This window comes from Canis lupus, chromosome 5 (genome assembly GCF_048164855.1).
Source record: "Canis lupus baileyi chromosome 5, mCanLup2.hap1, whole genome shotgun sequence".
NCBI classification, from domain to species: Eukaryota; Metazoa; Chordata; class Mammalia; order Carnivora; family Canidae; genus Canis; species Canis lupus.
The window spans coordinates 29,986,628-30,014,541 of NC_132842.1; the positions used below are offsets into that span (position 1 = coordinate 29,986,628).

Here is a 27,914-nt window from a genome sequence, read left to right on the forward strand (position 1 = left end):
TTTTTACGTTTTACAGCTTTTTTTCCCAGGGATATTTCTTAGTTTACTTTCATTTATAGTGTTTAAAGACCAACCGGGTACTTTTGACTTAGATTTCCCCTTGCTCTATTGAAGTCCATTTTCTTAAAAATAAATTTTCTATTTAAAAAATACTTATTTTTTGAAATTTGCTCTTTAGCTCCACAGACTCCATCTAGTTTCTACATACTGCGCTGAGACTTGCCTTCTGCTTTCCCAGGGTTATGACTGTTTGTGTGGTTACCTCTTGTTTGCTCTTAAAATCATGATGCAACGTGATTTGCTGTGTATACATGATTGTTTTTCCAGTAGCTGATTCAATTTCCTTGATCACCACTAAGTCCCAAATAGTGATAACTTTGTGGTTACTTGGTATCAATTTTCCCCCACTTCGCTTGGGAACAAGCCCCTTATTTCTTGCTCTTCTAGTTCTCTTTTTATCCCCATCTTTATTACTTATCCCCTAAATCATAGAACAAGGTGTATAATTGGTGTTAAAAGCACTTCCCTTCTCATTGATATGTTTAAGCTAGCATGAGGGTTTATATAGTTGACCAAGCAGTAAATGCTTATATTATTGTAAAATTCTAATAGTTGTGATGCTATGACATAAGTCTCACTATCATGTCAGCTTTTCAGAGATCCTGAAAGGCTTCGGGACATGCACAAGGTCACACAGCCAGTAAATTATTGAACCACAATTCAAATTCGGTCCCGGGTTCAACCAGACATTTCTTGTTAATTCTCAGCTATTCTCGTTAACCCATAGATGTAATTACCCAGAAATTTTTATCTCCAAGCAAAATTAATGAGTTGCTGAGGTGTTTTAATAAAAGAAAGGCTGGGGGCACCTGGGTAGCTCAGTCAGTGAAGCGTCTGCCGTTAGCTCAGGTTATGATCTCAGGGTCCTGGGATTGAGTCCTGCATGGAGCTCCCTGCTCAGTAGGGAGTCTGCTTCTCTCTCTCTCTCTCTGCTCCTCTCTCCTGCTCATGCTCTCTCTGTCTCAAATAAGTAAATAAAAATATTTAAATTAAAAAATAATAATAATTTAAAAGAAATTTTAAAATAAAAGAAAGGCTGTATTCATGGATGCTGTGCTATTCTGATGGTAATTGGTACGAATGAAATGAAAAGAGGCACCTTTACATCGGAAATCTCCTGCCATTCCCACATTTGTCAGTTACTATGTCATTAAACTCTGGCAGTACTTGTTTCACATTCTGATATTTTTTTTCCTCTCAATCAGTTAGAGCTGAAACCTCAAGGCCGAATGCTAATGAATGCCAGATACTTTCTGGAAATGAGTGGTAAGTGACATTTTATCTTCTTGTCTGGGGGTGAATAGGGCATATTCCTTCTAATGTGCAATTTATTTGACTTTTACAATAGCAAAGAAAAGAATTAGGAGAAAAAGGAAAGACAGGAAGTTTTCTTAAAACTTTTCAGTGGTGCGCAAATATTAGTTGAAAATGTAATATCTGCGCCAGATACACATAGAAATATAAAACATTTATAGCATTATTTTCTTTTTTTCTATTTAAATTCAATTTGCCAACAGATAGTACACATAATTAGTTTCAGATGTAGTTTTCAATAATTCATCAGTTATAGCATTAATTTCTAAATAGTGTGAACTCATGTGCCCAGTGCATTTATATTGTCTTTATTTTAGTTTGGGAATTTAACATAAATACAAGAGGCTCTGTTTACATGTCACTATATATATACACACACTGTGTATAAATGAGTAATAAAACAAATGATCACACTATCAGTGAAATATAAAATAAATAAGAAACCAGTATTTTTCATAATGCTAATAGCAAAATAATAGTGCTTCAAGTTAGTCATCTCAAATCCTTTTAGGAACAGGAAGGAAAACATGCTTCGCTAAGGAGTGTCATTTCAATGCCATACACAGACATGCATCACAGAGGTTACATATATGAGCAGTGTGGTTGGTGCCTGTGACAGTCGCCCGTCAGTTCCTTCCGTTGCATTTGTACTCTGTCATCAAAGTGCTGTGCAAACAAATCAAATGCTACTACTCATGAAATCCTAAACCTCAGGGTGAATATGTGTACTTCCTATCACAAACTAATTTTAGTTTTTCCTAAATCAGTTTTACTACAAAGAAACAAGTTTTAGTTTAGAGATTTATGGTGCTTTCTGGGTTTTGGCTTAACATATACAATGTCCCTCAATCTAGATTCAAACAAATACATTGAAAAAAAAAAAAAAACACGTCATGAGATTATTAGGGAAACTTGAACCCTTACCATATATTTGGTGATATTGAGGCAGTATTATTTTTTTAGATGTGATGATGGTATTATGGCTCTACTTCTTAAAATGGGTCCTCATCTTTAAGACACATACTAAAATGTTTATAGATAACATAATACCAGAGATATGATTTAAAATAACCCATTGGTATGAAGGTGTGGGTAGCAGATTGTGTATATTGGAAAATAGTAACCATGGATAGGTCGTTATTGAAGCTGGATGATCAGCAATGGGAAATTGAATCCAGTATTTGCTCAACTTTTGTATGGATTTAAAAATTCCCATAATAAAGCTTTTAAAAAAAATTTTTTTTAGAAGAAAAGATCCTTAAAGAGGTAGCAATACAATCTGAACTTTCTTCTTTTACCTCGTGGTGGAGGCTCTAGATACATAGAACATAGCATTATAGTATTTCTGAGTTGGCCAAAGAACATAGCATTATAGTATTTCTGAGTTGGCCAAATGATAGAGTGGTTGTAGGAGCTGAATAACCAGGCTTGCATAACAAGTGCAAGTGCCGGGCTAAATGATAATGCCAATAGTGTTTGATTCCCACAAGAAAAGGAAGTATGTTCTTTCCATTAGTTCAAAACATGATCTAATGTAAATTGAAGTAAATCTTCCATGAGAATGCCAGGTATTTTGGGTAAATGGTTTAAAGACTGCCACTTTGATAAATAATTCCATGAATATTTATCCTATTACTATGAAACTTAAATTTTCTCTTAGAATGAGAGAGAGAACATTCAAGTGGGGTGAAAACAATGATCTTTCATAGACAATAATTATGGAAGTCCAGGAAGGTTTTTTTTTTTTTAAGGATAAAATGTTGTCATGTTTAAAATCTTTTCTATCTAGACCCAAATTGAGACTCCATTTCTAAATTTTTATATATCTCAAAGCTCTGGTTTATAACAAACAATATTGTGGAATTACCCAACTAGAAAATTCTTTATTGATGACAAGAAGTATAGGATATCATTCCATTTTAAGGATACTATTATATATAAGAAATTGTTTTCAGAAGGATTCAGAAAACCAAGACACAAGTTCTCATACCCAAGGAACTTAAGTCTAGTTTGGAGAGGTGATACAAACTAAACAACTGGAGAAGAATTTAGTCCTAAACCACATAAATATTGATTAACCAAGAGATCAGTTTGGGTTACCTTCATTCCATAAAAATCCAGAGTGGACATTGAAGGATAGGCAGAGTTGAATTTGCAGACAAGACGGATAGCTTTCTAGGAGGAAAACATGAAGATTTGAGCAAAAATAAATGGATGCAGAACCATGAGAAGACCAGTCTAGGCAGAACAGAGGGCCCCTGCTAAAACCAGAATGAAGAATCTAAGACAGATGTTGGAAGACTTGGAAACCAAGCAAGAGTGTGAAGACCCCGGAAAGTCACCAACAAGGAGTCACAGCCCCATTCTTGAGCAGGCCAGAATATTCTGGAAGCAATGTTTGGGAGAAATTGCTTTTAATAAAATGTGGGACAGATATGGGAAAGGAAATAGACTGGATATAAAGAGAGACTATAAAATTTCATTTTTTCAGTGGAGAGGTGATGAAAAACTGGTCCAATCTTATGGTTATAAGATTGAAGTATGAAATAAAAGAAAGAGAATAAGAGCTCATGGCAGTGTAGATGAAAGGGTATGTCCATTATAAGTACATAGTTGGGGGATCCCTGGGTGGCTCCGCTGAGCGCCTGCCTTTGGCTCAGGGCCTGATCCTGGAGTCCCGGGATCGAGTCCCACATCAGGCTCCCTGCATAGAGCCTATTTCCCTCTGCCTGTGTCTCTGCCTCTCTCTCTCCCTCTCTGTGTCTCTCATGAGTAAATAAGTAAAATCTTTTTTTAAAAAGTATGTAGTTGAACTGCTTTGTAATTCTTTAAAAATAAAAGTTGAATGAAGGGAAAGATGTTGATGGTATTTCTTAGAATAGTTGGACTAGGAAAATGATAATAGGAGTGGTAGAGATTAGAGATATGGAAAGAGAAAGCAATTGGGAGAGGATATGGGATTTCATCGTAGATAACATTTAAGATTATATCATGTCCTCCACACTCTTCTTTTATGGAAGCATCAATATTTTTCTACTCTATAGGGAAGCAAATGGCTCATTGCTCTCCACACACACATCAGTCCATTCTCTCTCCTTCAAAATCTTTGTTCCATGATTTCTGTGATAGAATTACTTTGTCTTCTCCTCCTGCTTTCCTACTATCACTCTTGGTAGCTTTAGTGTTCACCATCACCATCTAACACTCCCTCCTCATATGTTGACACCTTCCTACATCTTTCTTTATCCTCTCAAGAACCAGCAGTGACACCAGAGTTTGTCACCTGGAATTCTCCACTGTCAAGGACTCAGGGTCAAACCTTTCTCTCAGAGCTCAGCCTCCTCCCCTATCAATTCTGTCCTCTCTTTCACTCACTCAATACAAGAATCTGCTGTAATCTGGTTTCTCTCTTCACACCTTTCGTTAGCCCACATTGGCCTTGACTCCCTATGTTGGCCTAAGTCCATAACCCTTTCCAGCTCTCATGAACACCCTCTTCTGCCAAAGATGTCCTGATCTCCAAACCTTGCATGTCTTCCTCTTATTCAAGGTTTTGCTAGAAAATGCCATCCAGCTGAGTCCATTACAGACTGTTGCCGGTAGATAATATTCTCATGTTCCAGACTCATATACTTAATGGCTTAGTGGATCTAAGTTGATTTCCCACAGTTACTTTAAATTCAATATGTTCAAAGTTGTGCTCACCATTTTCATCAGTCTCCTATTCCTTTTGTAGTTATTATCTCAGTTAATTATTACTCTATCCACCCAGAAGCCTGGAATTAACTTTTATAGTCTCCCTTTTCTTGACCTTCCACATTAATCCAACAGTTTCTACCCATGTTGTTTCCTTAGTATTTTTTTTTTTAATTTTTCCCCTGCTTTGCATCATCATTACCTCTTGCCAAATCCCAGTCATTCCCCTCCATGGCTGCCAGAATAAACTAAACTATATAAACTCTGTTCTGAATATGCCATGCCTCTGTTCCTCCTTTTGGCTCTGCCCCTGCCTACAGCTTTTCAGTGTTTACAAATTATCTACAGGAAAATATTCAAACTGACCTGATACTTACACATCTTTTGTGTGTGATCACTGATGCTTTTTGCTTCATATTCCACACTCTGACAGTACACACATCCTCAGGTACCTTATCTGAATGTGCCCTTTTACATTCTCTTCCATCTCAAGAGAACATCTTTTGCTTTTCCCCACCATTCCTTCTCCCACACATTAGTAGAAATTATTTATTCTTCAGAACCCAGCCCAGAAATCATCTTTTAGTAGCTTTCCTGCTCAACTTTCCTCTTTTTCTCTCCTCCACCTATATATACTTGCTTTATCTGGTGTAGTTTCCTTACCTCTGGTCACATAGCATCCTATGAATATTTCTGTTCTGACATTTACTACATTAATTGTCCTTCTTTGTGGACTCTAAATTTCTTGCATGGCTGAATCACATCTTATTTGTCTCTTTAACGCCAGCACCAGGTTGTGTGCTAGGTACATAGGAGGTATTTAATAAGTGTTTGTTTGAACTATTCAGTCAGACTCACCCTGGCATTTAGAAATTCCTTTTGTTTTCTTTTGATTCCCATACAATGGCTATTCCAAAAATTCCCATATTAGTTTATCTCCTTCTTTCACTTTTGGAGATTGGCCTTGCCCCCAGTTTAACTGGGAAAGACTCTGTCTTCTGTCTGTCTCTGCACTTTAGAGATAGCTGCTGCTCCCTACACTTGCTTCCTGCTCTTTTGCCTCCCTCCTTTTCTTGGTCTCCTGCCTTAAATTCCTAGCAGCTATATACCATAAGCCCTGTAGTGTCTTCAATGTTTCCTTTTCTTTTCAGTTTCCAACTCATTGCCAAGACATACTGAATTAAACCATCTTGTCCAATCTGGAATTTTTTTTTTTTTTTTTTTTTTTTTTTACCCTAAGAGGCTGGCTTATATTTTGACCAATCCCACTACATTGCTTTCTTCAAGACTGATTCCTCAAAACAAATTTCTATTTCTTAGGCTCCATCCAGTTCCCTGATATCCCTATATCAATGCTGAAAAACTCATTCCTTCCTGGCTTACTCAATTTGATACTATTTAAGATTTCCTCTTAATTTTTTAGCTTGCTTCTTCATGGTTTCTTTTGTAATTCCTTTTACTACCCTAAAAGATATGGGTGTACATGTCTATACGTCTATTCCAAACCATCATTTACTGTTCTTTGTGTGAGTGACATGTCTCCCTGACTTGACTGTTAGCCACTCAAAAATTAGGGATAACATCTCATATTTCTTTAGAACATTCAGCATAACAGTTGCTCATAGCTGTCCAGGAAACATCTGTGGTTGACTGATTACAAATAAGTGATAGGTTAGGCTAAATAGATAGATTATGAACCATTACTATAAAAGAAATAACCAAACATACAGAAACCAAAAACTTACTCAAGCGAATAAACACAAAAACAAATTAACTTCAGAAAAAAAGCATAAAGCATAGTAAATACCAGAAGAATTCAAGAAATTCTGAGCTTTTATATAGTTCCTCTCTTGTAATGATCGAAATGGTTAGAGGATAAAAAAAATCAGAGGAAGACCCAAGAGAATAAATTTATTTCTAGCACTTTTTGACATTTAAAAAAATTTACAGTATTAAAGTTTAGTGCTCAGACTCTCTCTCTCTCTCTCTCTCTATATATATATATATATATACATATATATATATATATACATATATATATATATAATTTTTTTTTACAGTAATACAGTTAGGGTTCCCAGAATAATTCACTTCCATTGCCTGAATTTAAAAGTAATTTTATACTTTATTTCACTTCATCTGAACTAAAATAGAAATGAGTCAAATCTTACTGACAAACCACCTACTACCACCAGTCACAAGTTGGAAATAGATCTGCTATACCAGAACTTGCAGAAAGCAGCAGTTGCCTCAGCGACCCTGAATTTAACCCCTCATTCACCAAAGCTAATTTATCTCTAACCCAGTTCTAAATAAAAAGACCTACATTACCTAACCTTAGAGTATTAAGTACAGAACTTTTTAGAGAGTTATTCAGAGTGTTCTTTTTTTTTTTTTTTTTTTTTTTTGTGACAGAGTGTTCTTTATCTGGGAGTTTGGATTGCCATAAAACAGACCTGTGGACCATTGTAGAAAAGATGTTAGCCATAAAATGTGACTAGGATGATGGGTTCCTGGGGGGAGGTCTCCATCCACATGCCCCCCACCTTTTATTTACCCAATGAGCTTCTAGCCTGGCCATTATTAGGAGTATGGAAAATAACATGCCTTGGCAGAGACATTTGTTTCAAGTGTGTTAGCAGACCTTAGCCACTGTTTATTCAGAGTGGTAGTATTTAGTTTAAATATTGTTAACTCTTTATATTTGTGAAAGATGAGCCTCTTATTCTCACTAGAGCTCTATTTTTTATACTTGTAAAAGTATAATAGAATAAATAATCTGAGAATCTTTCAAGCTACTAAAAATTATAACACTAGAAGTTAAAAGCACTAAATGCATTATCCTTATTTTAGTAATGATCATTATTTTTCATATTGCTTTCTTGTTTACCATTTTATTCTGTCCTGCATGCTGGAGTTGTTATTATGCTGTTGAACCATGACTGCCTTGCTTTTGTGTGTTTTTTCTGAGTATGGCCTACAGCCAGGGAATCACTAGTATTTCCAGAATTCTATCAGCCTTATGGGAAGATGTTATGTGGCATGGGGCACTACAGTCACTGTCATAAATACCTTCACCAGTATCCTGAATCCAGGGTGAACTGAAAAAATGTGAATGTGATGATTTTATGTAGATGACTAAATAATATCCAAGATACCTAGACATTAAAAAAACAATTGCAGTGATCTATTGATTTCTGGATTTTTCCACACTGACCAGTGTAGTCTATAAGCCTATATCTGGTGCACCTGACTACTGTGGACATCGGGAACCAGAGCATAAACAACTTTCCAAAGTTCTTTGGCCCTCACACACAAGTCCAGCTAGCTCCCCTCAGTCTACTGGACCCTGCCCATAAACAACCAGATATAAAGTATCTTGGGAAATTTTTTAAAAATGCTGTTTCTAAGTTGTTGTCAGTAACCACATTGTTCTCTAGAATTACAGGCAGAAAAGTATTTACCACTTCCTGCTTTTTCTGGCTGATTCATCACTGACAGTGAATAGGAGAGGTTGATAAATACTTTGAAAGTTCTGACCTCTGGTTTTAAAAACTGAAAGAGAATAGCTCAGCATAGTCAAAGAGGAATGAGGGATTGAGCCAGTACTCCAACCCCATTGTTTCAACCATATAGTAATACACCCTGTGATAATTCTGTATTAGAGAACTAAAGAAGCTTAGAGCTATACCGACCTTAATAAGTACTTGGGATTTTACTGGTTTCAATGCTTGCCTAATTCCTTGTCCATCTCCATCTTTTCTCCATCTCCCCAACCCTCTCCACCTACTTTGTACCTTGTCCTGTTCCTGCAGACACAAAGGACATGAGTGAATTTGAGACTGAAGGCTTCTTTGCTTTGCATCACCGCCGAGGAGCCATCAAACAGGCCAAAGTCCATCATGTCAAGTGCCATGAGTTCACCGCCACCTTTTTCCCACAACCCACATTTTGCTCTGTCTGCCATGAGTTTGTCTGGTACGGTAACTTGGCATTTCACTCCAAGCTTCAGCTTATGCATTTTGTCAGATCCTCTCAACCTGTCAGGCCTGGCATGCTCCGCCTCAGGGGAGTGTGCTGGCATAAGCACTACATGGAAGGATAAGGCTGAAAGAGTATGATTCTAAACAATATTTTCATACTATGACTCCTATAGAGCAAGGAAGCCAACTCTAGTAGAAAAAGTTTTTAAGAACTTTAGCTTCTGATTAAATGGGAGCCACTGGGGGTAAGAGGGAAGGACAGAAGAGGGAAACATCTTTACTGTTGGCACAGTTTTATAGTTGAAATGTCTATCACCTTGATAGCCCAACTGTGCTAATGTGTGCAAAAGACAACACTTTTGCATTGGAGCTAATGGGTTTAGATGTTTACAGGGCTCTTGGGCATCTTAGCAGCCCTCAGACGGAGATCGGTTCAAGCCTCAGTAAGCACATAGCAAAGGCGATAGGACTACAGAGACTTGAAATGACTCCTGTCTCTGGTTTCAGCCTTCTCGCTTCTTGGTAGGGTGTTCTTTTTCTTGGGCTACTTCAGAATCCATCAACTCACAACTGCAGCCTAACTAGGGTACTCAAAGGTCAAATAGACTTTTGGTGGATTTCCACCAACTGTTTTCACTGAATGATTAGAATTGCCTTCCTTTCTAATAGTAAGTGCTACTCAGGAATGGATCTTAAGCTTAAGAATTAGTAGTTGCAAGTGTTCTCAGATACTTGGAAAAAGGAAACACATTGTACAGATGTCTTTGCTCATCTATACTGAGCTTAGACAATGAAATTTGCTACTAGGAGCCTGTGATGCGTTTTCAGTCAGGCATTTTCATCTCTACATGTTTGTTTGGAAAGACACAAAAGAGAAGAAAAGCAGTTCCTCGTTTCTTTAATTATCAGACTTTTAACAAAGCACTTAAAAAAAAAAACAAACAAACATGTGTTAACACTCTTGGCCAGTGACCGACTACTGATCCGAGAATACTGTGGTAGGAAACTCTGAGATCTTGTTTTCATGTTGATGGTGCTGCTGTTGACTCAGACATCCAAGTAAATCAAACATATGCTTTATTGCAGGGGTCTGAACAAACAAGGCTACCAGTGTCGACGTAAGTAAGAAGGATTTCTGTCGTATTATTGTCATTGTTTTTATTTCATTTTTCCTTAACTTTGGAAAATCTTAAGCTGCAATAATTTCTTTTCAGAGTGTAATGCGGCAATTCACAAGAAGTGTATCGATAAAGTTATAGCTAAGTGCACAGGATCAGCTATCAATAGCCGAGAAACCATGGTATGTGTTCATGTTCTTCTTTTTGTCTGGCATATGTTAATTTTATCCTAACATTAAATTTGGCAGCCCACTAATTCTTTTTAGTATTGCCTGAGAGTGAATCCTTAAACGTGTCAATGAACATCAATCTCCTTAAAACCCTTTCCTCTTCAATATGATTGTTACTGAGATCCAAAACTAGGGAATAAATATAAAAAGCATAATAAAATTGTTGACAACTACCTTCCAGAAAAGCATGATAGAAAGTGGCCAGAAAACACAGTTTTGGTCAATTATATGAGAACAACTCTCGTGGTATCTATAGCTATAAGTGACAGTTAAGGAATAGAGGCAAATGATGACAAAATATAGATGTAAGCATTTACAAGGTTGGTATGAGCTATAACAAGTCTAATTCTTATGTTGAGAAACAAATGTCTCTTTCATAATGAATTTTAAGATATATAGCATGGGGACAGATTAGACGTTACCCCACAGGATAAGCAAGCAGAGCTGGAAAGTCAAGCACACTTCCTTTTCCTACACTTTCTTCATTCAACAGATATTTAGTGTGTATCTATACACGGAAGGTACTATACTATGTACAATGCACAGCAGAGCACAAAACAGACCTGGTCCTGGCTTTAGGGACCTTACTGTAAAATTAGGGAAACACATAACTAACAAAAGACAATGTATTGCTTCCATTTATATTAAATAACCAATAAGGTGTGATGATGGAGAAAAAAAATGAGTGACCTACTTAAACTGGGGCCAGGGAATCTCCCAGGGAAGCATGTAAGCTGAGAGCTAAGGGTGAAAGGCACCAGCTATATGAACAGCAGGAGGAAGCAGCCTTCGGACAGAAAAGGCCCAAAGGGGGAAAAAGTCAGCATGTTCTAGGAACTGAAATGAGACCATGCAGCTGGAACAGCAAGAGCAAGAGAGTGAATAGAATAGGAAGTTGGGGAACTTGGCAGGACCTAGATTTTTTAAGACCCTGGAGAAGTGGTTGGATTTTATTTGACCTATAGTGGGAAGCCCTCTTGGTGACTGCTGTTGGGGAAACTGTGGGTTGAGGTATGAACATAAAAACCAGAGGCGACTACAGAAGTCCCCCCAAGGGGGAAGGTTGATGGCTTGTACCAGTATGGTAACAATGGAGGTGGAGTAAAGTGAGCAGATTTTCAGGTTATTTCCTTGTTAGAAATGACTAGATTTGTCAATAAATTGGGTGTGAAAAATAAAAGTTTCTGTCTTGAGCAGTGGGGTAGTGGCAGAACCATAACAATGTAAGAATGGGGGAGAAATTAATATTTCAGTTTTTAATAAGTCCATCCTAAGCCTGAGATGCCTGTGGATATCCAAGTGGAGGTTTCAAGTGAACAATTTTACATGCACTTGGAATTCACGGGAGCCAACAGACCAAATATATAAATTCCACCACCACCCCCCCACACTCCAAAATCTAAAATTACATGGTAGGGAGAAGAGAAGGAGCTGGTAATAAAGACTGAGAATAAGAGTTCAGAGAGGGCTCTTCATATATTAAAATTACATAAAGTTATAGAAACCAAAAAGCAAAAGGGTCAGTTGCATTCAGTGCAGCTAAGATGCTGAGGAAAATGGGATCCACATGGAGATCTCCAGAGCCCTCCAGATCCAAAAAATTTCATAGAATTGTAAAGGTGTTTGCTTCATTGACCGACACAGAGGATTACTGAAAGTTGGTGACATGGCAACAATTTATATGCTAATATTATCAAGAACATTAACCTGAAGTTCATTGAGGTAGAACAGTAGCTGAAAGGACATGAAACCCAAGGGATGGAAGTACTCACATAGCTAGAGAAGAGAGGAGAGGTGGATGAAGCTGGAGAGGAAGGGACAACAAAGCAGTAAGGGGGAAGAAGTCTAATGCACAGGTGGAGATGGGTCTCTGATGGACAGGTGGGCGGTTCATCAATTGTAACAAAAAAGGAAGAGAAGATGGTTGCAGAGGGCAGTGGGTTGTAGATTTGGGGGCAGGCAGATGAGAGAGCTTCCCTTAGACAGCTTATATCTTCAGTGTAGTCTGAAGGCTGAGAGAAAGAAGAGAAGGCAGCAAGTGGCTTTGGGGAGAAAGGATCTGTGAGATAATTATCTCAGGATGGGAAGCAAGTGGCTGGAGAAGAGCAATAGGATTGCTGAGGACAGTGAAAAGTCCACTTGAATTTGAGAGGCCAGCCTGCCCAGGTGTGTGATTTTCTCTAGCCAAAGGACAGGCTCAGAAAAGACAAATTGGTGGAGTTTTTGCAGAGTAGACTTTCTTCTAAAATTTAGAGCCAGAAGGGGACAATTTCCTATAACAAGTGACTTTGCTGAGGCTCAAAGAGGCTAAAGTAGTTTGTTTGCAGTCAATCACCTATGGTATATGTAACTTGGCGGGGTCGAAATTTCAGATCTCAATCTCCCAGAGCAGTATGATTGACTTTTCTCTCCCAGTTTTATTAAGCAATACTTGGCATACATCACTGTGTGAGTTTAATGCACACGGCGTGATGGTTTGAGTTACATATACTATGAAATGATCACGATAGGTTCAGCTGCCTTACGTAGATCTTAGATACAATAAGAGAAAACAAGATTTCTCCGTGTGAGGAGAACTCTTAAGATCCACCCTCTTAACACCTTCCCTGTATATCACACAGCAGTGTTAGCTGTGGTCACCATGCTGGACAGTCTTCCCTAGGAATTATTAATCTTATAACCAGAAATTTGTACCTTTAGACCACCTTCCTCTACTTCCTCCTTTCTTGCAACCCCCCACCTCTGCAACCACAGTCTGATCCCTTTCTTGGAGTTTGGTGTGGTCTTTTGGTGTTCTTTTTTGGGGGCAGAGGGTTGGGTTTATTTTGATTTTGGGTTCCACGTATAAGTGAGATCATACAACATGTGTCTTTCTCTGGCAAGCGTTTTGTTTGTTTAAGTCAAATTGCCACCTCCCAACCTGTCTTCCTGCTCTCTCTACATGATGCCTTCAGCTTTCCTGGGAAAATCACAAATTATAAGAATGACTGTTAACCTCAATAGCTAATGTCCCCTGGAAATAGAATGAAAGCCACAAGTTTAATTTAAAATTTTTGGGTATCCTTACATAAAAAATAAGGAGATAGTTTATATTCTTTTCCTCATAAAAAAAATCTTCATACATAAAAAATAAGGAGATAGTTTATATTCTTTTCCTCATAAAAAAAATCTTCAGAATCCAGTGTGTATTTTACACTGATAGCATATTGTTTTACCACCTCACAAGTGCTCACTTGGTCCATGTGGCTAAGTGGATATTATATCGGAAAGCACAAATCTACAGTCTTTTCCAGACATATCTTGAACTATTTTGAGCTAGGAGTCAAGATCTGAGTTGCAAGTCTTCCAGCCAGAATATTGACATTAATTGTTAATATTTGCATGGAAACGTTTATATAAATGGGACCTGAAAATTATTTTTTCTTGGTTGAAAATGGCTAAAATAAGTTCTGGGCAACTTTTAAACAATTCTAAACAGCTGTTCTAATGACCCAATGCTAGCCCACATCCTCAGCGGGAACATTAGATATATCACTATTAGTGAAAAAGGCTTCTTTGCTGTGCACAAAGAATTGTTTAATTAAAAACTTCTTGGAAAGATCATAAATCTTAAGTAAAACTTTCTATATTACACATGAATATTGGTATTCTTACCAGGAATCAAACCTCATGATTTTGTTATTGTTGTTGTTTATGTGATATGTTTGGCTAAAGGAGAAAATTTCAACTCTGGAAAACTAAAAAAAAAAAAAAAAAATCCTGTAATATATCAACTGCCAGCATCCTTCTCTTGTCACCCCACTCCCCATCCCCTAACTCATCACATTGACTTTGAGAGAAGAAAGGGGTAACGGTGGAAAGAGAATAGGCTGATTCTGACTTTAGGCTTATAGATGTCCTAGCTTAGTTTCTAGCTGCGTGATCCGGACAAGTGTCTTGCCCTCTCCAAGCTTAACCTCCTCATCTATCAAATGAAGATTCTAATACAGGCTACTTCAAAGGGGGTATTCCAGTATCAGAGGTGTAAAAAAATACATGTGACACACTTGTCCGCAGCACCTGGCAGGACCTGTTACCTGCCCTTCACCCCCTCTGGTCCATGTGTAATAGCTGTGAAATGGTTCATACTCAGGCTTTTATACTAATAGAGCCATAGCAGTGTTTCCTCTAGAGGAGGTATTATATAACCTCTTCCAAAGCTTAGAGTCCTAGTTCTGGGTTGAAAAAGAAAATAAAATATTTATAGTAAAATAGGAAGGACAGTCCAATGTTTGCTCAGATCCCATTTAGATAAATAACCCTACTCCCGTCCTCCTGAAGATGTTAGCCTATCTGTGGGAATGCCTCAGACTTCAGCCTATCCCGGGTTACTTGATATGTGTATATCGTACACATGCCCCTTGCCTGGAAGAGCTAATGGCTGCATGCCTTCTTTGGCCATGGCTCTAAGGCTTGATGAGTAAGGCTTATGGCTTAAAGCACACATTGTCCCAGTGTTTTTAGTGCTCTGTTATGCTAGAGTCTCTGCTAAGACACCAGAGGTTGCAAATCAGGGACATGCATATGGTTACACATTCTCCCTTCTTTCAGTTCCACAAGGAGAGGTTCAAAATTGACATGCCGCATAGATTTAAAGTCTACAATTACAAAAGCCCGACCTTCTGTGAGCACTGTGGGACCCTGCTGTGGGGCCTGGCCAGGCAAGGACTCAAGTGTGATGGTGAGTCCAGCGGGAAATGGACATGGGCCCTGGTACGGAACCCCTACAGGATGGCTTTGCAGCTCTAATGGAGACCATGAGGGGAGGAGGAAGCATAGAGGGTTGACTTCTCTAACTAGCCCAGATGACCCCGAGATCATGAAAATGAACTAATTGCTGCCTGTTTCCTTCCATCCCCAACACCATCATCCTTGGATCCCAGAGAAGTGCAAACCCGTTCAGACTCAATGTCAAGTCTCCTGGCCTGTCACTCTTCCGTTGTACCTGGCCCCCTTCACTGAGACCTGCCCTTTTGCCCCTTCTGACCCTGGCAGCTCAAGCTGTGCCCCCACCACTCTCCCTCACACCTTAAGATGCCTTCTGTAGCCCATGAAGGACCAAGCCTGGAACAGATTCTGTTTGGCCAATGGGTGATCTTGCACATAGGCATTCTGTGACTTAGATTGGAGAGTCTGTGCCCAAAGCATGCCCAGTAAGGGCCCAGTCCCCCACACTGACCATCATGTTCTCTCCTCTGGTCTCTCCTTAAAGGCTGGCATTACATCAGGGCCTGAGCCTGTAGCTCTGTTAGTTATGCTAGAGTCTCTGCTAAGACACCAGAGGTTGCAAACCAGGGACATGCATATGGTCACACATTCTCCCTTCTTTCAGTTCCACAAGGAGAGGTTCAAAACTGATGAGTTTTGAGCTTTGAGTTTTGACTTTTGAAGTTCTTCAGACCGGTCCTGAGAAAGAGCAAAAAAGAACTTTCTTGCCCTAAAAGTTCAAATTGCTAAGACGATAACCTTTAGAAACTGAGATGCTGTTACACCAGGATTAGGCAGTAGGGAGGGAAAATTTCAGCAAGGCACTTCTGCTTTGTAAGTGGGGGTGAGATAGACATTCAAAAGGCCAGATAGACATTCAAAAAGGAGGGCATCCTGCTGCGTCAGAGGCCTTTCTATTTCAAATTATTAAATATGGAAGCCACTTTATTTCTTCTTGGCTGCCCCATTTTGTTTTAATGCCACTCACTAAATCTTTTGCAATTTTTATCCTTTAAGTGCTAAAGGTGAGGATCACCCCCCCATGGCTTTCTCTTCCTCATCCCCGTTGTACTCCCATGTCTGACAGAGTCTGGAGGGACATCTTAGTGGAGATAGGGAAGGTTGGGTTTTCAAGCCATACTGAAAGCAGAACCCACATGCAGTGAAAGTTCACCTTAATAATCCCTCCAGGAGTATCACTGGGTGCCCTGCTCTCTACACCTGTCCAAGAGCTCACGGGGAGCTGGTACTGACTGTATGGAGTATTTTTAGGAGTTCATAGGCGAGATGTAATTTCAGAACTGAACAAGGGGACATGAATAATCAGATCCCCTCTGATGGCCCTCCGGGTCTTCTAATGGTCTCCCTCACCTGGGGGGAGGTTTCTTTTCCCTGTAGCTGGAACATCCCACCTGCCCGGTGCTGCCAACAGCCTGATGATGCCTCTGAGCTTAGAACCTCCACAAGGGTTCCTTGCCATTGTTTCATGGCCCACATGCCTGTTCTGTTCCATCTCCCCTAACATTCTTTCCCCCTGGTCCCTTCTCTTTCCTTCTCTCTCTTCCTGCCTCCACGCCAGGCAGACCCTCTCCTCTCACCTCTCCTCTCCTTTCCCCTCTCCTCCCCTCCCTCTCCTCCCCAGCACCCTCTCCTCTTGTGGCTGACACCTGCAGACATCTCTGTGTCCTTACCCACCCTCCATGCCCTTGACTTTACCTCCCATTCCAATCTACTTTTCAGGCCCTGCCTTCTCTGCCTTGGCCCCGCTCTTTCTGTCTTGTTCTCTTCTAAACCACCTTCCTAAGTACGGCCTCCCTTCATCTTGACTCTGTTCCTTTCTGTCTTCACTTTAATTCCCATGAAAATCATCGTCCAAAGGGACTGTTCGCACTCACAGAGATCAAGTTGTCACCTAATAGGTTAGTAACAGTGATATATGACATTATCATAGTGGGAATGAATGGGGCCTATCTTCCTGTGAAAGCATCCGAGACAAGCTTAGGTCCAGCTACCATGTTGGGAAAGCAAAGTGAAACTCTCCAATCCCTCATGCTCAGTCCTTGCTCACTGCCTCCCTTTGCCTTGCGCTAATGAGTAAAGAAATTCAGTGAGGGCTGTCCAATCTGTATCAACAAGTCCAGTATGAGTCATGCTAAATTCAGAAAGAAGAAAGCCCTCATCAATAGCATCTTTACTATAGTAAAGGCTTTAGATATACATAGAAGATTTCACTTAGAATGGATTTTGGTTGTATCAGTGCATATATGCTGGCACAAGTACTGGTCTATACTTAGAAAATGCTGTTTTATTTTGTTTTATTATGAACTATCTGAGGAAGAGTAAGCTAGTTAAAACTAAAGCCTGAAGCCTGCTAAGATTTCACTTAAATATTAAACACATATCTTACTGGAATAAATAATGAAGATGAAATAGTTGATTTGTTGATTATTTGATGCAAATCACTGTGCTAAGTTCTTTGCATAAGCATGTGGGGGTAAAAGTGCTTATTTTGTAGCTTTATAATAATCCCTTTTAATAGACCTTGATAGAATGAAATAGAACTTGAGAATTTAACTCTATCAGCCAGGTTTGGAAATCTTAAGTTAGATTTTTTTTTTTTTTAGTAACAGTGATGTTTCATAATCAGAATTTCAATATTCCAAGCTAAGGACATGAAGTAGTAGTTGTCTTTATACAGACACACAATCTGTATTGTGTGTATTGATACATCCCAATCCAAGAAGCCTCCTGGGATCATAGTGAGTGAAAGGTGGACCTTTACTGTGCTATTTTCAGGACTAATGAATCATAATATTCCCCCCAGAATTATAGATCTATATAAATCATTTGATTCAACTAGCACAACTCAGCCATAGGGTGAGAATGAGGTCTCTAGCCCACTTTCTGTACTCCCACTCCTGCTCCTATGCACAGACCACCCCAACCATTTATTTCTATTTCAGTTCTACAGGCTGAGGCTGCACCCTAGACTTCAATCTAGAGGGGAGAGAAGCTCCTTGCAGCCCATGTAGGAAAAGGGATGCATGGGCTCCAATCTAGAGTGGGAATTGAACACCTTCCATCCCAGCATTGCACATCTCCACCAGAGAGACCCAGTGTCAGGTTTTTTTCCTCAGCAATGGCACAGTGTAAATGCATTACACAGACAGCAGCCTTCAGTGCTGCTGGTTCTGCCTCTAGTGGGAGTCATTCTGCAGCCTCACATGGAAGAGCATCTGGTGTGGTCTTCGGAAGGGGGGGGGGATGTGTAGTGGCATCGTAAAAGCAATGCCTTAATTTATTTGTATGCAGTCTCTCCTTCTGCTGGGAAGAGGGCTCTAGGGATTTGCCAATCGCTCCTCAACATCTGTGTACCTTAAACAGTCCTGTGCAAAGTCCACTCGGTGAGTTCTATTCATCTTGTTCAGTGTCTCTTTCTCCTTTTCAGCATGTGGCATGAACGTACATCACAGATGCCAGACAAAGGTGGCCAACCTTTGTGGCATAAATCAGAAGCTAATGGCTGAAGCACTGGCAATGATCGAGAGCACTCAACAGGTAAGAAAGCATTTTAGGTTAAGTTCCTGCAATTTCAACTCAGCAAAGACTACTCTAGTCCGTTTGCCCTTGGAGCTGTGGGACAACATGGAGTCTGTTCCTGAGCACTTGTCTTGCCTTTGACTTTCATCCTCATGCACATATCCCCACTTTGAGATATTTACTTACTTAATGATTTTGTCCTGCATAGATCTTTATAAGATCTTAAATTCTTTGTGGAATGACAGGACTCCTGGGTGGCTCAGTGGTTGAGCATCTGCCTTCAGCTCAGGGTGTGATCTCAGAGTTCTGGGATCGAGTCCCACATCAGGCTCCCTGTGAGGAGCCTGCTTATCCCTCTCCCTGTGTCTCTGCCTTCTCTCTCTGTCTCTCATGAATAAGCAAATAAAATCTTTTAAAAAAATTCTTTGTGGAATGAGCAGGGGCAGAAACAAATTCATTAAAATGAGGATTCATTACAAGCTTTATACCTATATACTTGCTAGATTCATCCCTAAGATGTGCACAGAACATGGAGTCCAGGATGACTTTTGCCTTGTCATTTACTCACATGCATTAGCACTAGTGTGTGGAATTTACGTATCCAAGAACAAACCCTCTTTCAGACTTGATGTTGTTTATGTAAGTTCTTTTTCCATACATTGACCTTCCATTCTTATTTGTGACCAAATTATGTAGATAGCATGGAAGAAACCAGTTGGCCCCCCCAGAAAAGTATGAAGGAAGCAAACGTGTTCAGCTGTGCACAAAATATAATAGACTCTTACAGGGTATGGGACCCTAAAGAGTGCTGAAGGAAAGAAGAATGTTAGTTATCTAATGCATTTAGGAATCTTCAATGGATTTCATCTCCAAGGGCAGCAGGCCAAGCTGTCCTGACAGTAGTGGGTGGGTTGGTGGGTGGTCTGACTCTTTGTTTGTTATCTAGGCTCGCTGCTTAAGAGATACTGAACACATCTTCAGAGAAGGTCCGGTTGAAATTGGTCTCCCATGCTCCATAAAAGGTGAAGCAAGGCTGCCATGTGTACCAGCACCTGGGAAAAAAGGTAGCTATCCCGATCCTCAATAGAAACATTGTCAGTAATTAATCTTGGTCAACCTTAACCTGAGTCTTCTGCATTTAAATTCTCCATTTACCTGGTCTGATAGGTAAGAGGCTCCTATGTCTTGGAAGTGAAACCCAAATGTGCCCCATTAGGAAACCTTTATAAGAGGGTGGGAAGTGGGGGCAGGGAGAAAATGGAATAGGTCTGTAGTAAAGAACTGCAGAAGTTTCCTTAGAATTTTAGAATGTTACTTCCTGTCACTGTTAAAAGGTTTTGCAAAATAAATCTACCAGAAATCTTAATGGTGGAAATGCCACAGGTGACCATCATATTACATACCTTGGAGACTCTTTTGGGAAATTGAAGAGTAGAAAGGTGGGACCTCAACGTTTGTGACATTATGGAAGTTTACCCCTACTTTCTGAAAGCAGTTCACTAGAGGATATGCCTACGTGAATCCGGGAACAGAATAGTTTCACGATACAGCATGAAATACAGATTTTTCCCCACTATCCTAAAGTATAGTATTTCTGCGAAACCTTTTTTTTTAATTGAAATTTAATTAATATACAGCATTGCTTAGTTTCAGGTGTACAATATACCAATTCAACAATTCTGCATATTACCCAATGGTCATCTGTCACCATACAATGTCACTACGATATTATTGACTGTAGTCTCTATGCCGTACTCTTCATCTCTGTGACTTACTTATTTTGTAACTGGAAGTTTATACTTCTTAATCCCCTTTACATCACCTGCTTCCCCACCCACCTCCCCTTTGGCAACCACCAGTTTGTTTTCTATATTTAAAAATGTTTGGTTTGGTTTGGTTTTTTAGATTCCACATGTAAATGAAATCATATGGTGTTTGTCTTTCTCTGTCTGATTTATTTCATTTACCATAATATCTATTCCTTTTTATGGCTGAGTAATATTCCATTTTACATATACCACATCTACTTCATGCATTCATCTATCAATGGGCACTTGGATTCCTTCTCTACTTTGGCTATTGTAAATAATGCTGCAAGAAACATAGTAATGCATGTATCTTTTTTAATTCGTGTTTTCATTTTCTTTAGGTAAATACCTAGTAGTGGAATTACTGGATCATAGGGTATTTCTATTTTTAATTTTTTGAGAAACCTCCGTACTGTTTTCCACAGTGGCTACATCTGTTTGCATTCCCACTACCAAGGCATGAGACTTCCTTTTTTTCCATATCATTGCTAGTACTTGTTATTTCTTGTCTTTTTGATACCAGCCATACTGACTGGTGTAAGATGATATCCCATTGTAGTTTTGATTTGCATTTCCCTAGTGATTGATGATGTTCAGCAACTTTTCACATGTTTGTTGGACATCAGTATGTCTTCTTTGGAAAAATATCTGTTCAGGTCTTCTGCCCATTTCTTAATCAGTTTGGTTTTTTTTGTTTTTGTTTTTGTTTTTTTGTTTTATTGTTTTTTTTTTTTTTTTTTGGTGCTGAGTTCTATAAGTTCTTTGTATATTTTGGATATTAACCCCTAATCAGATATATCATTTGCAAATATCTTTTCCCATTCTCTAGGTTGCCTTTTTGTTTTGTTTATGGTTTCCTTTGCTGTGCAGAAGCTTTTTATTTCGGTGTATTCCCAATAATTTATTTTTACTTTTGTTTCCCTTGCCTCAGGAGACCTATCCATGTTGCTAAGACTGATGTCAAAGCGATTACTGTCTGTGTCTTCTTTTAGGAGTTTTATGGTGTCAGGTCTCACAGTTAAATCTTAATCCATTGTGAGTTTGTTTTTGTATTTAGTATAAGAAAGAGGTGCAGTTTTGGTTTTTTGCATATATCTGTTCAGTTTTCCCAAGACCATTGTAGAAAGGACTATTTAAAAAAAGAAAGACTTTTCCCCCCATTGTATAGTCTCACCTCCTTTATCATAAATTAATTGACCATATAGGTATGGGTTTATTTCTGGACCCTCTATTCTGTTTAATTGATCTATGTGTCTGTTTTTGTGGGAGTACCTAACTGTTTTGATAATTATAGCTTTGGTACTATATCTTGACATCTGGGATTGTCATATCTCCAGCTTTGTTCTTCCACAAGATTATGTTGGCTATTTAAGGCCTTTTGTGATTCCATGCTAATTTTAATATTATTTGTCCTAGTTTTGTGAAAAATCCTGTTGGTATATTGATAGGGATAGGGATTGATTGATAGGGATTGATAGGGACACTGAAAACTATAGATTGCTTTGGGTGGTATGGACATTTTAACAATGTTAAGTCTTCCAATTCACGAGCACAGACATCTTTCCATTTGATCCTGTCATCTTCAATTTCTTCAATGTTTTATAGTTTTCACAGTACAGGTTTCACCTCCTTGGTTAAGTTTATTCCTAAGTATTTTTTTTTTTGATGCAGTTGTAAATGGGATTGTTTTCTTAATGACTTTTTCCCTTTAATAAGTGTATAGAAATGCAACAGATTTCTGTATATTAATTTTGTATTTTTGACTTTTATTTGTTTTTTAGTCTTTTTTTTCTTGATGATTGTGACTAAAGGTTTATTAATTTTGTTTGCCTTTTCAAAGAACCATCTCTTAGATTCATCTTTTTTCATTGCTTTTAATCCCTATTTCACTTATTTCTCTTCTGATCTTTATTATTCCTTCCTCTATTATTTTTGGGCTTTGTTTTCCTTTTTCTAACTCCTTTAGGCGTAAGGTTAGGTTGTTTATTTGATTTTTCTTATTTCTTGAGGTACCCCTGTATTGCTATAAAGTTCCCTCTTAGAATTGCTTTTGCTGGGGCCCAAAGATTTTAGAACATTTTTTTGTTATTTGTCTCCATGTATTTTCTGATTTCCTCTTTGAGTTGTTTACCCATTTGTGTTGCTTAGGAGCATGTATCTTCAGCTCTATGTGTTAGGTTTTTTCCAGATCTTTTTCTTGTAATTGACTCCCAGTTTCATACCATTGTGGTTCGAATGGAGGCATGATACGACTTCAGCATCCTTAAATTTACTGACACTTTTTCTGTGGCCTAACATGTGATGTATTCAGGAGAATGTTCCATGTGTCCTTGAAAAGAATGTGTATTCTGCTGTTTTGGGGTGGAATGTTTTATATATGTTAGGTCCATCTGCTCTAATATGTTGTTCAAAGCGACCATTTCCTTACTGATAATCTGCATGGATATTTATCCATTGATATAAGTGAGATATTAAAGTCCCCTACTGTTACTGTATTACTGTCCATTTCTCCCTTTATATCTGTTAATATTTGCTTTATATAATCTGGTACTCCAATGCTGGATGCATAAATATTTATAATTTTATGTCCTCTTGTTGGGTTGACTCCTTTATCATTATTTAGTGCCCTTCTTTGTCTCTTGATACAGTTTTTGTCTTAAAGCCTATTTTGTCTGATGTAAGTATTGCTACCCCAGCCTTTCTTTTTTTTTCACTTCTATTTGCATGGCATATGTTTTCCCATCTTTTTTATTTTCAGTCTGTATGTATCTTTAGGTTTGAAGTGAGTCTCTTGTATGCAGCATATAGATGGGTCTTGGTTTTTTATCCATTTAGGCACCCTGAGACTTTTGATTGGAGTGTTTAGTATATTTACCTTTAAAGTAATTATTGACAGGTATATACTTCTAGCCATTTTGTTGATTGTTTTCTGGCTGTTTTTTAGTTTTTCTCTATTTTTTCTTTCCTTCATTACTCTCTTTCATTGTGATTTGATACCTTTCTATAATGTTAGGCTTGGATTCCTTTCTCTTTATTTTTTGTATATCATAGGCTTTTGATTTGTGTTTACCATTGAGTTCATATATAGCATCGTATGTGTAGAGCAGTCTAGATTAGGTTGATGGTCACTTAAGTTCTAACACATTCTAAAAGCACTGAATTTTTACTCCTCCCCCACCCTTTATGTATATGATGTCATATTTTACATGCTTTCATTTTGTGACTACATTGACTAATTTTTGTAGATATAATTGATTTTACTACTTTTGTGTTCTAACCACTATACTGCCTTTAATAAATGTTTATGCTTACCAGTAAAAGTTTTTCCTTTCATAGCTTTCTTCTAATTATGGCCTTTTCTTTTCACTTGAAGAATTCCCTTTAACATTTCTTATAAAGCTGGTTTAGTGGCAATGAACTCTTTTAACTTTTGTTTGTCTGGGAAACTCTTTACCTCTCCTCCTATTCTGAATGATAGCCTTGCTAGATAGAGTATTCTTGGTTGCAGATTTTCTTCTTTCAGCATTTTGAATATATCATGTCACTCTCTCTGGCCTGCAAAATATCTGCTGAAAAATTAACTGATAGCCCTATGGGGTCTCTCTTGTTTGTAACTCTTTTCTTTTTCCTTGCTGCTTTTAAGATCTCTCTTTATCATTACTTTTTGCCATTTTAATCATTATGTGTCTTGTTGTGGACCCCCGTAGGTTCATCTTGTTTGGGGCTCTCTGTGCCTCCTGGACTTAAATGCCTATTTTTCTCCCACAGATTAGGGGAGTTTTCAGCTATTATTTCTTCAAATAAATTTTCTGTTCCCCTTTCTTTCTCTTCTCTTTCTTGAATCCCTATAATGCAGATGTTATTATACTTGATGGTGTTGCTAACTTCCCTAACTAAACTCTTACTTTTTTTTTTTCTTTTTGCTATTCAGCTTGGTTGCTTTCCATTACTCTCCTTTTTAGATTGCTGATCTGTTTTTCTGCATTCTCTAACCTGCTGTGGATTCCCTCTAGTGTAATTTTATTTCAATTGTTATTGTATTATTCAGCTCTGGTTCTTTTTTTATATATATATTTTCTATCTCTTTGATGAAGTTCTCACTGAGATCATCCAATGTTTTCTCAATCCAGGATGTATTTTTATGACTACTAATTTGAAGTCTTTATCAAGAAAATTGCTCATCTCCATTTCATTTAGGTCTTTCACTGTGATTTCGTCTTATTCTTTTGAGACATACCCCTCTGTCTCCTCATTTTGTTTATCTGTGTTTCTGTGTATTAGGTAATTCAGCTACATCTTCTGGTCTTGAAAGTAATGGCCTTGATGAGAAGTCCTGTGGTGTCATGTAGTGCAGTCCCCCTGGTCATCAGAATTGGGAGCTCTAGAGGTATCCCTGGTTGTGCTGCATTTACCCTACTATGGAGGCTGAGCCATAATTGCCTTCAGCCCAGCTGGCTGTACTGACCCACTTTGCCTGCTGTGGGTGCACAGGGCAGGGTTTCTTCCCCACGCTGTTGAGAGGCCTATCAGAAGCCACTATGGGGTTGTTGGTGGGTGGGGTCATCAGTCAGCCTATCTGGAGTTAGCCTTTCTGCCATAGCTGCAGGTACCCTGAGTGGCAGGGATTGCTCCCTGCACAGCCAGCTAGGAGACTCAGCTGTTGGAACTGGGGGTGCACTGGTGTGTGAAGTTATCTCTCCTACTCCCCAGGGGAGGAGTCACTTTGGAGTGGTACTGGTCTCTACTGGGACTTCCTGGGGGTGGAGGGTGAGGCAAGACCTGCTTTAGAGGGATGCCTGCTAAAGTGGGCAGGTTGAATGGGCAGGTCCACAGGTGATCACTGGGGCAGGTGTTAGCAAGGTTGATGGTGCTCACAACCATCTGGTTATCTAGGATTGGGAAGAGGAAGAAAATGGTGCCTGCTAGCAGTTTGGTTCCCAGAGAAATCTCCTGAGGATCCCTGACCCTCCAGCTCACATTCAAAGATTAATTAATAGACCTCCTCATGTATAACCCCAGGCATTTTTTAAACTGCTGCTTCTGTGCTGTCTTGGACCAAGTTATTATGGTGGCTCTTTAAGTTCTATATAGTAGGGACCCAGTTTCCTATCGCCCTCCTGCTCTGCCCAAAGTTAAGGCCTCTCATTATTTAAAAGTTCACAAAGTTAAGACTGGTTGATTTTTAAAGCTCCTAGTTTTAAGCCCCGCTGGTTTTCAGAGCCAAATGTTATTGATATTTGTCTTCCCACTGCAGGTCCCCCACCCAGGCCTGTGGCACCTGTGGCACCTGTGGCTTCTCTATGCTTGTGGTGTCCCTCCCATTTGTGACTAGTCTCACAGGGGTTTGGCTCCTAACTGCATCTCCACTCCTTCTGTCTCTCTCACTGTGGCCTTTTGTCTGTAATCAACTGTGGAAGGTCTGTTCAGCCAGCCTTTAGACCATTTTCAGTGTTAGTTGCATAGATGTAGCTATTACCTTGTGCTCATGGGATGAGGTAAGCTTCGGATCCTCCCCCACCATCTTCCCCTTGACTCCCTGAAAAATCTTTTGTAAGCCAGAATGGCATAAAGCAAAGAAGCAATTACTGTTAATTTACATAGAACAATTTTTTAGTATTCCTAGGCCCCAAAAATCACCTTAGGCTTTTCTGATAGCCTAGAACACATGTTGCTAACAGAGGCACAGAATACTCAACATCAAGCACAGATGTTCACACAGTTCAAAGCTTTTTCAGCTGGTTGCTCAGGTGCTGAGTGTTGTTTCCACAGAAGGGGCTGGGTGGCACTGCTCTCACTCAGGTGCACTGCCTCTTCCGGCCCACTGCAAAACCAGTGCTGAATATTATTTGCACTTCTCTTTTTTTCTGTAAAAGACAAAGTTCTCTCCAGGTTTTTTACGGTCAGCGAGAACAGGTAACAATGTAGATTTTTAATGAAAGCAAAGTGGCAAAGGCGAACTTTCAAAACTAGGGGGATGCCTCTACTGACTTTCCTTGGACTCAGGGAGAAGAAAGGTATATCCAGAGATTTAAAATAAAAAAAATGTCATTATTCCAACCACGAGAAAGAAGTGAAATTATGTGATGTGATAGAGGTGCTATTGTAAAATGGCAAATTATGTCACAATATATAAATGTATCAAGTCAACATGTTGTACCCTTTAAATTAACATAATATGTTGTGTCAAATATTTTTCAATAAAAAAGAAAAGAAAGGGCACCTGGGTAGGTCAGTGGTTGAGCATCTGCCTTCGGCTCAGGGTGTGATCCCGGGATCCTGGAATTGAGTTCCGCATTGGGCTCCCCACGGAGGGTCTGCTTCTTCCTCTGCCTATGTCTCTGCCTCTCTCTCTACGTCTTTCATGAATAAATAAATAAAATCTTAGGGAAAGAAATGTTGTAAGTGGAAAGGAGGATATTTTCAAAAAAGTTTTCTGCACTTCCTCTGGCATTGGGTGTGGAATAAATTGGCTGACTTGAATAGAGTAAGGGGTGATGCAATTCTGATCTCCAGCAGTCTGGTTTCCATTTCCTCTTCCCTCACATGCAACATCACATGATGCTACAATGCCTGTGAGCCATGCAAGTAGCTGAGAACCATTTTTCCTCAAATTTGCTTAAAATCTTTATTTGTCCATGATTTGACATTGAAGTTCTCCTTTGTTTTGCATAGTGGTATTTTACTAATTATAATATGTTTCTTAACATAAAATTTCTCCCAATTTGTTGAGTAGATAAGAGATACAGTCCATGTTCCAAGTACCAGGCTCACAGGCGGAAGGTACTGCCTTTCCACCAAAGGGGACCCTTCTCTTCATTTTTGTGCATGGAGCCTCAGAGTGGGAAGTGGAAGAAAAAGTGTTCTCAAAATAATAGAATGATCCTCCATTGTTCCTTGTTTATTTTTAACCACTGGCTTACTATTTTCAGAGCCTCAGGGAATCTCTTGGGAGTCTCCTTTGGATGGGATGGAGAAAATATGCCATCGTCCGGAACCTGAACCGAATGTAGAAAGACCATCTGTACATATGAAATTAAAAATTGAGGATTTTATCTTGCACAAAATGTTGGGGAAAGGAAGTTTTGGCAAGGTATGACATACACTATGGAATTCTGTAGACCAACTTATAGAAATTGAAAAGCAAAGCTCTTAAACTCATGGGATAAGGACTGGTTGTGTGTACGTGGAGAACATTTCTCCTGTGCATTTTTTAACAGGATAGAGAGGAGTCCTAATAAAAAGGAAACCCAAGAACTCTAGGAAATAGTGGCCTCTGCTTCCTGGGAATCATTGTTCCCAAGCCATTTTGTTTCAAAGATGCATACCCACACACTTATAAGTTTGGTATAGTTGGACATCAAAAAAATGAAAAGCTACCTCAGCCAGTTTCTGTTTCACACAGGATTTTTTGTTGTTGAT

General features: G+C 39.0%; 1 protein-coding gene and 1 long non-coding RNA gene across 11 annotated transcripts in view; one reads left to right on the forward strand and one right to left on the reverse strand.

Moving 5' to 3' along the window:
• LOC140633411 (uncharacterized) overlaps positions 1–16,620 on the reverse strand; it is a 62,955-nt gene extending 46,335 nt beyond the window's left edge. For 5 of the 7 annotated variants that reach the window (XR_012031023.1, XR_012031027.1, XR_012031024.1 and 2 more), the window contains exons 1-2: positions 16,519–16,608; positions 870–1,017 (exon numbers count right to left, since the gene is read on the reverse strand). This is a non-coding gene — a long non-coding RNA (uncharacterized lncRNA). Of the gene's footprint in view, positions 1–869; positions 1,018–14,055; positions 14,139–16,518 lie in introns of all 7 variants that reach the window. The other 2 variants (XR_012031028.1, XR_012031025.1) reach the window with 2 other exon arrangements.
• PRKCQ (protein kinase C theta) overlaps positions 1–27,914 on the forward strand; it is a 173,532-nt gene that overhangs the window by 57,172 nt on the left and 88,446 nt on the right. For all 4 annotated transcript variants that reach the window (XM_072825893.1, XM_072825894.1, XM_072825895.1 and 1 more), the window contains 8 exons: positions 1,266–1,326; positions 8,886–9,048; positions 10,140–10,171; positions 10,268–10,353; positions 14,992–15,121; positions 18,596–18,705; positions 19,634–19,751; positions 27,425–27,585. In XM_072825893.1, the coding sequence (XP_072681994.1) occupies positions 1,266–1,326; positions 8,886–9,048; positions 10,140–10,171; positions 10,268–10,353; positions 14,992–15,121; positions 18,596–18,705; positions 19,634–19,751; positions 27,425–27,585 (861 nt within the window). The remainder of the gene's footprint in view (positions 1–1,265; positions 1,327–8,885; positions 9,049–10,139; positions 10,172–10,267; positions 10,354–14,991; positions 15,122–18,595; positions 18,706–19,633; positions 19,752–27,424; positions 27,586–27,914) is intronic.